This window comes from Saccoglossus kowalevskii, chromosome 16 (assembly GCF_978046115.1).
Source record: "Saccoglossus kowalevskii chromosome 16, keSacKowa6.1, whole genome shotgun sequence".
NCBI classification, from domain to species: domain Eukaryota; kingdom Metazoa; phylum Hemichordata; class Enteropneusta; family Harrimaniidae; genus Saccoglossus; species Saccoglossus kowalevskii.
In genome coordinates this window covers 24,451,566-24,467,215 of record NC_140656.1, presented here as the reverse complement: position 1 = coordinate 24,467,215, position 15,650 = coordinate 24,451,566, and the positions used below count along the sequence as shown (strand labels likewise).

The 15,650-nt window shown below is 35.9% G+C and overlaps 2 protein-coding genes across 2 annotated transcripts; one reads left to right on the top strand and one right to left on the bottom strand.

Moving 5' to 3' along the window:
- Positions 1-4,015: 4,015 nt before the first annotated feature.
- Positions 4,016-5,561, bottom strand: LOC100371582 (small nuclear ribonucleoprotein Sm D3-like). Its single transcript, XM_002737544.3, has 2 exons — positions 5,110-5,561; positions 4,016-4,617 (listed from the first exon to the last, which is right to left on the bottom strand). The coding sequence occupies exons 1-2, from the start codon at positions 5,417-5,419 to the stop codon at positions 4,556-4,558; spliced, it is 372 nt and encodes a 123-aa protein (XP_002737590.1). The 5' UTR covers positions 5,420-5,561; the 3' UTR covers positions 4,016-4,555.
- A 406-nt stretch (positions 5,562-5,967) lies between these two features.
- Positions 5,968-15,516, top strand: LOC102800484 (protein GUCD1-like). The gene is made up of 9 exons (XM_085491261.1): positions 5,968-6,191; positions 7,059-7,149; positions 8,160-8,231; positions 8,951-9,050; positions 9,628-9,719; positions 10,106-10,223; positions 10,333-10,387; positions 11,365-11,439; positions 11,605-15,516. Exons 1-9 carry the CDS (start codon positions 6,185-6,187, stop codon positions 11,691-11,693), a joined length of 699 nt encoding a protein of 232 aa, XP_085347387.1. The 5' UTR covers positions 5,968-6,184; the 3' UTR covers positions 11,694-15,516.
- The last annotated feature ends 134 nt before the right edge of the window (positions 15,517-15,650 follow it).

Here is a 15,650-nt window from a genome sequence, read left to right as displayed (position 1 = left end):
CAATCACTTGTTGACACAGCCGAAGAGCTAATGGTGAAAATATATACTTTCAATTTGCAAATGAAATCCTAGTTTTATTCCCATCAATTAACTTTTATTTATATCGCGCACTGCGATTAGTCCATCTGTATCACGTGCTGCCCAGCCCAGTTAAAAGACAATAACCTGGCGATGATTACAGACAATGCACGAACGCGCTAACACGATTGGGCTTGAATCAGCATTATTCTTTCCCCAAGCACACCGCTGCACATATTTCAATGTGTTTCTCTAAATAAATATGTTTGTCATAAAGAGGGAAATTATCAGAGGCGGCGGCACGAAATGTTGCATGAGGGGGCGAGATCTCTTTACCAACCTTGCGCCGAAGGCGCGACCTTACTATAGGGGCTCCCCGTTTAAAATTTTGAAATCTAGATTCTCTGAAACGCTATTTCCTGCATTTTGAGGGACAAATGGGTTCCATCTTGATTTTGGATGGTCGACGCCCCAAACATTTTTTCGAGGGGTTGACCGAATCTCTGAACCCCCCTGTGCCACCGCTACTGAATCATAGCCAAAATGGGAAGCCAGTGTTATAATTGCTATTATGGGTGAAGATGTCTTAAGGAATTCTTTCCACCAATTCTTCTACATTTCTGGGTATTATAATTAAAATACAGCCCGGGGAGTTTTGCTCGTCGTGCCTTGTTATCACGCAATAATGGTAAGCGCATCTAGCTTCTATTGCCTAGGTATATGAAGTTGGCTACACTATGGTTTTTATTTTATGCTGTTGTTCGCAAAACCAAACTTACTTAGAACGCTGATCGCCAACTACATCACATCTACCGGTCTTTACCTGCAATTTTATTACTGTATGAATCAGTGGTAGATATGCACGTGAAGCGAATTTGTGTTTCATAACCGAGTTCATAACAGTATTGCTACCTTATAATGTACTGACACGTTACTTCATGAACCTTAGAAACCTACATTACATTTCTATGAACTCAAGACCACTGTGTGCCGAGTTATGTTTCAGGGTAGATGAATTTTGTGTCACAATTTAGAATAACCAAATTGTTCATTTGGTATACGTGTTGATATTGACTGGAATATTATATGTAAAATCATAATAACGAAATGTACCATCGCTAAATTATTAGCGAGAGTACACAAATTGGATATGTGTTGTTTAAAGCGAGGAAGTCGTCACCTGCGCATGCGTCAGATGGCCATGGGGTGTCATTGCGTTGTGTGGTCACAGGAAGCGCTGTCCCAGCACAGATAAGACGGTGTTGAAAGAACGCCGATCTGCAGCGTCAATGGTGTCATTGTTTACCAACAAGCGCCTACCCACGATGAGCCTTTGTGTTTTTAGTAGCGTGTGTTGCTGTGATCGCTTGGGACTCAATTCCCGCGCGTGCGCAGGTGACGACCCTCCCTCTTTAATGTTTTTCTATTACTTTTTACAGTGGCAGCGCCATATTTATAAAATAAAATGAAGAAACGTGACTTTTTGAAGATACTATCGTTTCAGGTTACCCATGAATGTTTTTATTCTATGTGACGACAAATCGTTCAAAATTAAAATTGTAGTTTAACTATTTATTGGGCATCTTATTACCAGATACACTCAAAACAGTTTATTGTAAACAGTCATAGGTAACTTTACATAATACTCCATAAAACGTATATGATATTTTTATCACAGTATATACTTTCGTATCTAAGATTATACAACACTATACATGATAATATTTAGATATAATTATGATTCCTGTATGTGAATGTGTGTGTTCCACTGATATCTCAATAACCAATTATCAGAGTTTAATTAAACTTTGTACATAGATGCTATGGTTTAAAGCACAGACCTACATTGTAATTAGTTTTTGGTTGAAATCAATTGATAATTAATTACATAATTTTCAATTTTGCATATTATCCAATTTTAAGCATTTTCAAATGTTTCTCAGATTTCAATGAAACTAGGTACATAGATGCTCTAAGATAATGCTAAGACCTGATTAGTGTTTGTTTGAAACCATGTATATTAATGACTTAATTTGCATATTAATTAGCCAATATTTATTATTTTTGTGCTTACTAATTACCTAATTTAGACATGCTACGCAGATATCTCGAGTACCACTCATCATTTTAATGAAAATAGTAAATATACCCTTACTTAATCGAAATTGCCTATCATCAAATGTGGACAGCACATTATTAAGCATGGAAATGCCCCCAAAATACTTTTGCGTTTGTCGAATCCCACGCGATGTTTGACGCGACTACGACGCTATGACCTTTGTTTGTCCTGTTTTTACGTTCGATTTCACGCATAACGCGTGATTCTCGCAGTGTACGGAAAATGGTCTATTGTGAGGTATTGTAAACAAATTGAAATTATATCACCCTTTGCATTGTGACCATTGTTCTAACCATGATGTTTATTTCGTCCATCATCTTTACTAGGAAAGTATTCTTTCTTGGTTCTAAACATTTAGCATTTTCTAGTTGTTGTTTTTTTAAATATTACTGTTTCAGAACATTCTCTCTTGTTATCACATGAACCAAAATGAAGAATACGTTTCCCTGACTATATTTTAAATATTAAACAGTTGATGAGCAGCACCACGCTGGATACAAACGAACTAGTAAGTTGTTTAGATGCATTGCCATTCTATTGAATGAGCAGGTGATTTATGTTTGAATGTTACATGTAGTTACTATGAACCATAAATGAATCTCATGTGATTGGCCCATCGTCCTATTATGTAACACACATAAGCTGTGACATCACACAACCTTTGATGAAGCTGCATGAACTATGGTACTACTACGCCCAGTATAGGGTATTGGTACGAGTAAACATCCTCTGCCCTATGGGCTACAGACATTACCTAAAGCCTCAATCCTAACAGGCTATGAACTACTGTTACTAGTGTTAGCGTCCTTGTAGTTGGTTTTACCTATCAGTAAATTATGCTTTGAGTATGTGAATATTCCTATTCTATCTCTGCTTTATAAGAAATCAATTTCTACAAGAACTCATAAGGTAGATGCCTACCCACATTTTTTTCGGCAAAATGTTGGCTTTGTATCCACTTTACATATCTGACTGACTCTCCTTGAATTACAACGATGCCATAAACAAAAAACTAAGTCCACACTCTTACTATTGGGTGGTTTTTATATTATTTTGCGAGAAGAAACTCCAAATACAACAGAGTTTGTGCCAATGGATTGGACAAATTTCACAATTTTTTTATGGAACGTTGCATTTCTTATTCAACAACCACTCGGTTTCCTCCCTCTTAATTTACAGAAAAACACATCATGCACATGTGCATCAAATCAAAAGTTGACATGTGTATGGTCTTTATGTTTGAATGTGATTGGATGAGTTATATCCGAGATGCAGGTCCGTTCATGCACTGATGGCATCCACAAGAACTAAAAATCTGAACATTAAAATTTCTCCTGACCAAATTAATTGCATTTCATTCTAAAGGTCAACTACCATTATAAAGTATTGAATAAAGTCAGAGTACGAGAACTCTTCTGGTTATAAAGACGGGCACAAGATAAAATGTTGAGGCCACTTTAGAGCACATTCCATTCCACCAATCAAATTGTGTAGAAATGTTGACTACTCACAAACTCAGTTTAAATTATGATAATTTCTATAGATGGTTTGGGTGGTAAGTTTCAAGTCAGATAAAGCCTATTTACTCTTCTGGATATAAAATCATCTCCAGCACACCAAAATCTGACTGACTTTATATCCCAAAAAAGTATGGCTTTATCCTAAACATGAAAAAACATGTGTGAAAAATCCTTTGTTTAGATTGTATAGAGCTAAACATCGGGCCATGCACATCATGTGCCGACACCACTTTTTCCCCCTATAGATTTTTGTACATGTCTGTGGAGGTTTTCAGTAGACAATGTGTAAAGAATAAAACGATTTTATCGGTGCTGCAAGACCAGAGTGTAGTAAAGAATACAGCAGACAATTTCATGATCAGTTGAATGAACAATTTTACTTTATTACAAAATTACTAAAGAATCCTTCAGAAGTATTATAATGAACAACACTTCATCTACAAACAGACTAAAACCAATATGTAGTATCAGGGGCCAACTGTAGGAGTTATCTGCAACAACACCATGTATATTATCTGTTCTTAACCAAGATATCTGTTTTACCTCGTGCATTTGCTTCTCACTGTGGGGTTTATACATCTGATCCCATTCAAGCAATCAGATATACAATCTTACAAATAATGTTAAACATACAGAAATTCAAACTATAACACGTGTCAACAAAACAGTCCCATGTAATAAAAATAAAGAGCTCTCACCAAATAGCTCTAGACGGACATACACCACATTTTTTTAGATTATCTGAAGTGTCAAAATGTCTACATCTTGTACATTTTGATCAGTTGTGTCTTCGGCAACAGACTAACTTCCAAATACGGTTTGTGGGTGGGGTTGCCATCATATTAACACAAGGAAATCTGAAATAAAATAACTGAATTGTACACCAAAACAATCCCACTTATTTTCTCCTCTGAAATATGTTTCCTCTTCCTCGTCCCTGTCCTCTTCCTCTCGCAGCAGCTGAAAAAATAAAAGCAAGAATTTTTTTTTTAAATTCAGTATTACAAAATGACAATTCCTGATGTTTATGTGGTAAGTACATTTGTGTAGCTGGAAACTATTGGCAATGCTGAATAACTCACTAGTAAATACGAGTGTGTCTGCAATTGTAGCCATGGTAACACCATTTTTGATTGTATAAGATAAGCAAGAGTTTTTGGAGTATGCTGTATTTGAGACCAGATTGAAACATTAAAATATTTATTTACAACCTCAAAATGCAAACATCCAACACTATTTTAATTATGTTTTAAACCAGGCAAATACACGATACCCAAACACCCTATACCTAACCTACATCTAAAACTGTAAAAACTAGTGTATTGTTTAAATCAAATACACTTTTGACACATAGTACACCAATAAATAATTCTACGCCATGCAATGCCTCATACAGTTACACAAACTGTACAAGTTTTTGAAAGAAAATTTCCAACGTGATGGAAAACTCACCTTGCGCTTTGAGAAGTGCTGACTTTCCTCGTCCGGCGGTTCCTTTTGTTCCAGCTTTTTTAAACATTGGTGCGTTTTTCAGCATATCTGGCAGTATTAAAAACCGGATTTTACTTCCCCTAATGTATACATGCTCAAGCTGTGAAACTCGGCCGTCTCTGTACGTCACGGTAATGTTCGCCATTTGGCAGTTCATATTGTCTTCCGCCTCGATCAGCTTTCCTCGGTAAACTTCACCCGAGCTAGTTTCACATGTTATTATATGACCTTCTGCTTCGTGCAAAACCTTAATTGGCACTCCAATAGACATAGCTGATGTTCTCTGGTACACTGGAGTTCTTGTAAATAAAATTTGTTGACGATTTGAGGTGGATGATAGTGGATTTTGGAAAAAACCTTGTTTAGCACAATATCCAACGTTTTGTTTACTTCGGCGGCACTGACAATACTGACTATATCACGTGAATAGTAAAAGCACTATTCTATTGCATCCGCAATTATTTTCTGATTATAATTCTTTTTTAAAAATTAAACTAAGAGCAAGAGTATTTTTTAAAGATATTCACTTTATATAGAGAGAATATTATGATAAGTAAATGTGATCACTCTACTGTAAATTGTTTGAACTGTCGACTAATAATTATGCACTACATTTTTCAGCGTCTCCCAGTTTGAACGTAGCGTATACGTTTTTAGACTTGGGCTATTATTACAATACATCGTTATCACCTAACTACAATTAGGGAGTATAATTTTCAGTGATACAGGATTAACAATTCCGTTCAGCATAGTCCTTATTTAGGAGCATATTCATTTATTTTCTTCGCCCTTGTACGATCACACGTCCGTGAACTTTGAACTTAAACAAACATGGCGGCGCCCAGTGTAATAACAAAACGAAAGTGATTGGTGATTCTACACTGATTTGGATCTAATTGTTATCGTTTTTATTTGGTAGAAGACCACATTACTAGGTTCCAGATATTTTCTTAGAATTTACTCGAACTTCTAAATTTGTTACAAACAACACAAAATCATTGCTGCAAGTGCAATCAAAACAGGAACGACATTGAACATGACCGGTGAGTTAATGAAATAAGTGCTCCTGTCTGCCTACTACACTGGCAATTAAATTGAGTCAAGGAAACTAATTCGAATTTGTCCATCTTGCAACTGTTTCCCTCCAAATTTTGATACAGATTTGTATATGCATGTATTTAGTAAATATTCAGACTGGTGAGATCATTGGGCAAACCTGCATGAGTTGATGAATCTTGTTTTATTTAAAAATCGTGACATTTTCAATATTAAAGCACCTGTGATCATAATGTGTAACATTCGATATGGGGCCATGCAACATATACAATGCGTGTAAAAAAATGCCCTGGTGGTGTAAGATTGCTGTGTATATTTTTTTTTAATTTTGCGTAATTAAATATTCTGGTCTGCAACATAAAATTAAGTTAGCATCTCTGTAATTTGGCACAGGTACCAGTATATGTAAAAGGAATGGTCGGGAGAGCACCCACTTAAATATTTTGGGAAACTTTGAAGCATTATCGGGTCCTTAAATAGCATCTAGAATAAATATGGTATATCAGAATTTTTCCACTGCCTGATGATGTTTACAGCAAAGTCTTACCAATTTGGCCAGAATTCTGCATAATAGAACTGAAATCTTGTACGATTTTTCATGATTGGCCAAAAATAGTTTAGACCGCATTCACAAAACTAATTTCATGTATGGTGGATTTATCAGAACCATTCTGATTTTTTATATGGCCTTAGCTATCAGAAAAATAAGCAACAGTATTTAAAAATAATCCTTCCGGTACACAATTTTGAGAACTTCAAACACTACCTACATGTATACATTATCAAATTTACTGTATCATACCCCGGTATATTGATGTGTTCTCTTGAAAATGTATATATCAATATTTTTACAGACGTGTGCAAGTCTGTCAATATTCCAGTACCACATGTAATTCAACAAACACAGTGGGATTGTGGGTTAGCATGTGCTCAAATGGCTCTCAGGTAAGTCTAATGTCATAACCCTTTGGGCTTTTTTGTCATAACCAAAACAGCGATCTTTGCATTTCTTAATTTATTTTTTCTGAATAGTTGAATCAGTAAATATCCTTTTTTCTATTTGGTTTTCATAAATTCAACATAAAATAAAGTAATCAATTGTTATTGTCTATTACTGTAAAATGACTAATTTTCACTGGGTTTAAATTTCACTGATTTACCATTTCAGGCATATTCAGTGGGTTTTAAATTCACGGTTTCGTCATATAGATAATGTGTTCTATGCTAAATTTTACATATTCACTGGGTTTTAATTTAGCGCATTTTCCAGTCAGCGAAATAAGCCAAATTAAAACCCAGTGAATAATTACCCCCTTTACAGTATTTCATATGAAGTTTCCTATTTAAAGAAAAAAGTACAAATGTACAACATCAATAATTTTAAGTTTCCTGTATGAGAAATACTATGCATACTATCACCGCGGTAATATGTTTATGTATAATTATACCGGTACTTGTAGTTGTGCCATGGAGTTTTAGGATACAATAATTTCCAGTATATAATTATGCAAATTTACAAATTTTTAATTTGAATCTTTTGTTTTTAAGTACAGCTAATAATGATACATGTTAATCGGTAATCAATACTATAATCAAAATAATAGAAATATGTAACTTATAAACCTTTTTTTTATTGAGTAAATGTCTATATTCTTTTGTTACCGTATTTGTTCAATTATTAGTATGAAAAACATCAAAATATTTTAATTATTTAGTATATTACCAGTATGATTTTTAGTTATATGCGTTTCTATTGAATATGTGCATCTAATAGAACAAATATGGTATATGTATTATTTAGTATTGTATTTATGACAAGTTAATTGTAGTAGATCATCAGATCAACACCGATATTATGATGATTCTAACAGACTATATGTACATGTGTGTAGCTTGACCAGTGTAGTTAGTTGTTATGCCATTTAGTTATTTCTGTTGTATGTAATTTTATCAAGGCATCATTTACAAGACTCCTATTCAGTGGAACAGTTTACAGCCATATGTCAAGATCTGGACTTTAATGAAAGGTACGCTTCTTTATGTGTTTGTCATGTTGTAAGCTTGACAAGTGCACACATCCCAGGGTGCCGGTCTCTCAATCAAATGGGCAAATTTAGAAATGGACAAATGTTGTGGCTGTATGCAATATCAAATGTACTACATATAGTAAGTATTGAGTAAAATGGTAAACGGGATGCAGCAGACAGTTGTTAAAACACATGGATTATGTGCAGCATACATGGATGTCTTGAATATAATTTTACGTCCTATATTTCTATTACCGATAAGCTTCATTTAATTCTGACAGCAACACTATTTATCAGAATAAAACAATTGACATATGAATTTTCATAAAAATATACCCTTGTAAAAACAAGGTTCACATCACAACACTTTAAACACACACAATCTAATTATATGGAGATACCGTAAAAGTGTTGCCATCTGGAAAATCCCTTTTGTATAGATCAAGCCCTAGAATTCTCATGCTACTTTTTCATAATTATGGAATGGTCTTTTAGGATTTGAATAACAAAACAAATCCAGGGTATATATACAATACAAATAATACAAACCATTTAGCACCCATAAAAATACAGGTCTTTATATTGTGTTGGTCGTAGAGCTTGTTTGATAAGAATATTGTGTGAGTGATATGCATGTTGGTGAAAAACACATGCTTTATCTACACAAAATTTGAACCATGAATATGTAACATTCTTCAACTATTTTGAGTTATTTGCAGTGTATGGACGATTGATATAGCGCATATAATGACCAAATATAATATCAAACACCACCTATATACACAGACCCTTGGAGTTGATAGCAGATACAAAAAACAGGTCAGTCTCAAATTGTGTATTTTACATAATAATTAATATTATCCCGCTATTTAATTAAATCCACATGAACATGAAGAATAAAAATAGAACTCATTGGTCCCTGCCAAGTTTGTGAACTCAAATTAAAATCCAGTGAAATCGCTTAAAACATTGAAATAGTGAAATTAAATGCCCATGAAAATAAATGGTTTTATAGTATTTGCAAATGTCAAGTGTCAATGGAATAGTGGTTTTTGTCACAGAAGCCACATTCTTTGTTTGGAACTACGTGACAAGGATGCTTTGTCATCATTCTATCATAATGCCATTATTGATCTGCTATCCTGTGGACCTCACCCAAGATTTTACTAAAGTCATGTTCATTTATAGTGAATGAATTCCTGCTGAGTCTGTGTCACATCTCACCCAGTGGAGGGTCAACCCCTTTTTGGTGTTCAATCCCCAGATTGTTTATAACTTGGAACACAATTCTGGTCCATCAAGAACTGCACTACTGATTTGATTGTACATGTATATAAAGAATATCAGTGTTTCATGTTACCATGTGAATAACTGCATCAAAATATTGTTGTTTCAGGATTTTTACGAAGATACATTTGATGAAGATGAAAAACGAGTGAATAATTTGTTTTCTAATGCAGAACATTTAGGTATAAAAGCGATCAAAAGGTAATAACATAGTATAAAAATTAGATTTGATTTTTCAAATGTGTGTTTCTTGTTAAATTAAATTAAGTGTCTCTTGAATGAAATTGCAAGAAGCATTCTGATTGGTCTGTGTGAGAGAACCCCAGTTGAGCCACAGCATATATACAAAGCAGAATTTCATACGTCTAAAAAATACTCAGCAAGCTGCTCTCTGATTGGTCTAACTGTTAGGGTTGGGTAGCCAATTAGGCACAATCTTGAAAGTAGCTTGTCATTGACTCAGAAACTATTCAGTGTGAGAGGGTCCTTCTGATTGGTTAATTAGACTGTCTTTCTATTTCTTATTTGTTGATATACCTTTATCAACTTGAATGTGTAATATTTTACATGAAATGTTTTGATTGCAGGTCAGTAACTCTACGTGAAATACACCAACATCTAAGTGAGAATCATATTGCAATTGTCCTAGTGAATTCAGATTTATTGAAATGTAAAATCTGTAGAGAAGAACTTGAACTAAATCAGGTGGGTGGCTCTGTTCATTGTATGTCATACCAGTTGCATAACTTTATCGTATGAATCCTTAATTTCATAAATTAATAATATTATTGATTGTATTAATGCTGTCTTGCAGGAGGGTTCCAGTTGGCATTGGATGTTTAGTTGCTGCACATCCACATCATACGCCGGTAAGTGAACTTGTACATGAACTTTAAATTGCCAACTGGCAGCCATTTTAGTCATAAAAATGCACCAAATTCGGGTATTATGAACTCTGGCATGTGTTGTCTGATTTCTTTCAAAATTGGTGGAAAAATTTTAATGCTAAAAATTTGTCAAAATCAAGCATTTCTGACATTCCAGAACGGGAAATCGTCATGCATTGACATATTTTATTCAAACTTGGTTTGTCTATTGTACATAATGGGTCCTTGATGCACATCATTTTTTTTTCCAGATTGGATTGAAAATGGCCAACTGGCGGCCATTTTGTTTTAACAAATTCAGTTCCAGGGTCAAATATTTAAAATGGCTGACTGGTTGCCATTTTATTTTTAATGAATGTTGCTTTTGAAGCTGATCATCATTTTCAAGCTTGAAAGGCAATATGAATGTCATTGGCAGAATGAAGGAAGGAATCGCACAAATAAACTGGCTCTGCTTTGTATCATGTCTGTCACATATGAGTGTAAATATTTATTTGGCATTAATGTTGACAGTCACTAAAAACTGTAGAGGAATTCTCATTGACAATGACTTGTTAATCTCATTTTGAAATTAGATACAACTTCAACTTGACTCCCCTCCCCCCAGCTCAATCATTCAGTTTTAACAGGATATAGTTAATGACTCAAGTGGTATTTTGTCTGAGTGTGATGATTTTAATTTTTAAAACTCATGCATTTAAGTTTACAAATGAAACTAGGCTTTTCTGTCAATCATGGATACACCCTAAAGAACTATTTTGATTTGTCGTTATCACAACTAAATCAATATATGATTCATGTAATTGTATTCAAAATTAAAATTACCAGAACATTATTAAAGTGTGAATTATATCATTATGTTTAAGTTGGGAGATAATAGCAATATGGCATACAATTGTACATCAATAAGATTGTGTATCTTCTTTGTAATGTTTTAAGATTTTTTTCTGTAATTTCAGGGCACTTTATTGTTGTTTGCGGATATGACAAAACAGAGAAAACTATTTTCTATAAAAATCCCTCATCTTATTCAGGTAGGTTATGGTAACAATTCTGATTTGAGAGTTTGAGCATGTGGTCTTCAACGAGATTTCCTGAGACGGGAGCAGTCAACTGATAAGAAAACTCAGTTCTTTTGTCAATTCAATGTAGACAATTTTGATTACAACACTTTCAAACCAGTTTTTTTTATATTTCAGAACTGTGCATTTGTTCCAGCAAAGATTTTGATAAAGCCAGAAAAAGTTACGGAACGGATGAAGACATTTTATTTTTGTACAGTAAATAAACATTTACATTTTGTCAAAGGGTGGCAGTTTCCAGGCTGCATTGTGTTCTATAATAGTTCTATGCAACATTTACACTGCATGTAAAATACGAACACACTCTGAAAAACTACCATCACCATTTAAACTTAAACCAGTCTTTCATTTTTAAATTGTGTTAAATTTTAAAAAGCATACTTTAAACCATTCAATTTTCACTGCTGGAAATATTTACAGTTTCACAATTTTATGGCTTGTGTGAAGACATTTCATGAAAGTTTCTGACATTGTGTTGTGGAACTGGAGAGAAATTTACTCTGCTACACAATTTTGTGTTTTTTACTGACTTTTTGCCCCTCATAAAATGAGGTGGTTTACAGTAGTCAAGTATATATATATTTTATATATATATACCCAGTATATAATTGTTAAACTTTACATGCAGAGAACAACAACTATTCTGTGTGTTCTTATGAAAGGAAAGTGGAAGGGAAGATGCATCAGGTGATGACACCTAGGTAATTACAAGTAATAACAATTAATAGTCCAGGGTAAAATAATTCCTTTTGTTTTAGCACTGTTTTTATTTTATTTTTACTGGCATTAGATGTATTGTTTCGGATGTGGTTTGAGGCCTGTTATGTGTAGGACCTGAGCAGTACTGTGGGTTGAGGCCTGTATTGTGTATGATGTGGGTTGAGGCTTGTATTGTGTGGGTTGCGGGCAGTACTGTGGGTTGAGACCTGTATTGTGTGGGATGTGGGCAGTACTGTGGGTTGAGGCCTGTATTGTGTATGATGTGGGTTGAGGCTTGTATTGTGTAGGGTGTGGGCAGTACTGTGGGTTTAGTTTGTATTGTGTGGGATGTGGGCAGTACTGTGGGTTGAGGCCTGTATTGTGTAGGATGTGGGCAGTACTGTGGGTTGAGGCCTGTATTGTGTGGGATGTGGGCAGTACTGTGGGTTGAGGCCTGTATTGTGTATGATGTGAGCAGTACTGTGGGTTGAGGCCTGTACTGTGTGGGATGTGGGCAGTACTGTGCATTGAGACCTGTATTGTGTAGGATGTGGGCAGTACAGTGGGTTAAGGCCTGTATTGTGTAGGATGTGGGCAGTACTGTGGGTTAAGGCCTGTATTGTGTAGGATGTGGGCAGTACTGTGGGTTGAGGCCTGTATTGTGTATGATGTGAGCAGTACTGTGGGTTGAGGCCTGTACTGTGTGGGATGTGGGCAGTACTGTGCATTGAGACCTGTATTGTGTAGGATGTGGGCAGTACAGTGGGTTAAGGCCTGTATTGTGTAGGATGTGGGCAGTACTGTGGGTTAAGGCCTGTATTGTGTGGGATGTGGGCAGTACTGTGGGTTGAGGCCTGTATTGTGTATGATGTGAGCAGTACTGTGGGTTGAGGCCTGTACTGTGTGGGATGTGGGCAGTACTGTGCATTGAGACCTGTATTGTGTAGGATGTGGGCAGTACAGTGGGTTAATGCCTGTATTGTGTAGGATGTGGGCAGTACTGTGGGTTGAGGCCTTTATTGTTTTAGATGTTGGCAGTAAAGTGGGTTAAGGCCTGTATTGTGTAGGATGTGGGCAGTACTGTGGGTTAGGGCCTGTATTGTGTAGGATGTGAGCAGTACTATGGGTTGAGGCTTGTATTGTGTCGGATGTGGGCAGTACTGTGGGTTAGGGCCTTTATTGGTTTAGATGTTGGCAGTAAAGTGGGTTAAGGCCTGTATTGTGTAGGATGTGGGCAGTACTGTGGGTTAGGGCTTGTATTGTGTAGGATGTGGGCAGTACTGTGGGATGAGACCTGTATTGTGTGGGATGTGGGTAGTACTGTGAGTTGAGGCCTGTATTGTGTAGGATGTGGGCAGTACTGTGGGTTGAGGCCAGTATCATGTAGGATGTTGGCAGTACTGTGGGTTGAGGCCTGTATTGTGTTAGATGTGGGCAGTACTGTTGGTTCAGGCCTGTATTGTGTGGGATGTGAGCAGTACTATGGGTTGAGGCTTTATTGTGTCGGATGTGGGAAGTACTGTGGGATGAGGCATGTGTTGTGTAGGATGTGAGCAGTACTGTGGGATGAGACCTGTATTGTGTGGGATGTGGGTAGTACTGTGGGTTGAGGCCTGTATTGTGTATGATGTGAACAGTACTGTGGGTTAATGCCTGTACTGTGTAGGATGTTGGCAGTACTGTGGGTTGAGGCCTGTATTGTGTATGGTGTGAGCAGTACTGCGGGTTGAGGCCTGTATTGTGTAGGATGTTGGCAGTACTGTGGGTTGAGGCCTGTATTGTATAGGATGTGGGCAGTACTGTGGGTTGAGGCCTGTATTGTGTTGGATGTGGGCAGTACTGTGGGTTGAGGCCTGTATTGTGTAGGATGTGGGCACTCTGTGGGTTGAGGTCTGTATGGTGTAGGATGTGGGCAGTACTGTGGGTCCCTGTCTGTATTGATTTTAGCTGACAATGAGACTTCAATACCAAGCAGACCTAATCACAGATTGTCAGTTGTTAACTTATTATAAATTATAAATGTTTTCTCTAAAACTAAATCAGGTTGCTTACCTACTGGTATTCACTAATTTGTGACTCATACATTCCATATTTTTTGCATGCCTCAAGATTATTGGGGGTCATCTATCTCAGGTTAAAAATTGCCAAGTCACTAACCACACATTGTAATGTTTATGGCTACCATACTTGGCTTTAATACGATATAAAATCCCAATTGTTTGTGAAAACTGGTTAATACTTTTTTTTTTAATCTTATTGGCAATCAGAATAAGTGGCAACATTTTAAAGAAAAGCATCATCTAGGCCAAGAAAGTTTCTTATGATTTATGATTTAAGAAATCTTCATTACTACCGGTATATTTGACTTAGAATATATTTTCTAGATATCCCCCTGTACTGTATTCTAGATATACCCTGCACTATATTCTAGATATACCCTGCATTGTATTCTAGATATACCCTGTACTGTATTCTATACACACCCTGTACTGTATCCTAGATATACCCAGCATTGTATTCTAGATATACCCAGCATTGTATTCTAGATATACCCTGTACTGTATTCTATACACACCCTGTACTGTATTCTATACACACCCTGTACTGTATCCTAGATATACCCAGCATTGTATTCTAGATATACCCTGCATTGTATTCTAGATATACCCTGTACTGTATTCTATACACACCCTGTACTGTATCCTAGATATACCCAGCATTGTATTCTAGATATACCCAGCATTGTATTCTAGATATACCCTGTACTGTATTCTATACACACCCTGTACTGTATTCTATACACACCCTGTACTGTATCCTAGATATACCCAGCATTGTATCCTAGATATACCCTGTACTGTATTCTAGATATACCCAGCATTGTATTCTAGATATACCCTGCATTGTATTCTAGATATACCCTGCATTGTATTCTAGATATCCCCCTGCATTGTATTCTAGATGTACCCTTCACTGTATTCTAGATATACCCAGCATTGTATTCTAGATGTACCCAGAACTGTATTCTAGATATCCCCTGCACTGTTTTTTATTTATAGGTCTACCATCTGTATTCAGTCATACCCTGTACTATATTCTAAACCGTGTTGTATTCATTCTAGATATGCCATGTAATGTATTCAAAATATACCCTGTACTGTATTGATATATACCTTGTAATGTATGCAGATATACCCTATACTGTACTTTATTTAGCCTGTACTGTATTCTGGATATACCCCTTATGACTAAGTGCTGGCATCATAATTGTTTATTTCAGATGGTGTTGTATACAGTGTGTAAATTAAACATTTTTCTTGAAAAACTTGATTTCGTTTATTGAACTTTATTTATCTACCACATTATGAACACCTAAGACCACATGCCTGTGACACTCATGATCATCTCTGCAGAAACATCATTTCCTCGATATCATTATGTTAATCTGCGAATTTGAAGTGTGG

Coding starts and splice junctions, on each gene's coding strand:
- LOC100371582 (XM_002737544.3), bottom strand. CDS start 5,419: ATGTCTATTGGAGTGCCAATTAAGGTTTTGCACGAAGCAGAAGGTCAT. Junction 4,618..5,109: donor AGCACTTCTCAAAGCGCAAG/GTGAGTTTTCCA, acceptor TTATTTTTTCAG/CTGCTGCGAGAGGAAGAGGA.
- LOC102800484 (XM_085491261.1), top strand. Junction 9,720..10,105: donor GGTATAAAAGCGATCAAAAG/GTAATAACATAG, acceptor TTTTGATTGCAG/GTCAGTAACTCTACGTGAAA. Junction 10,388..11,364: donor CACATCCACATCATACGCCG/GTAAGTGAACTT, acceptor CTGTAATTTCAG/GGCACTTTATTGTTGTTTGC.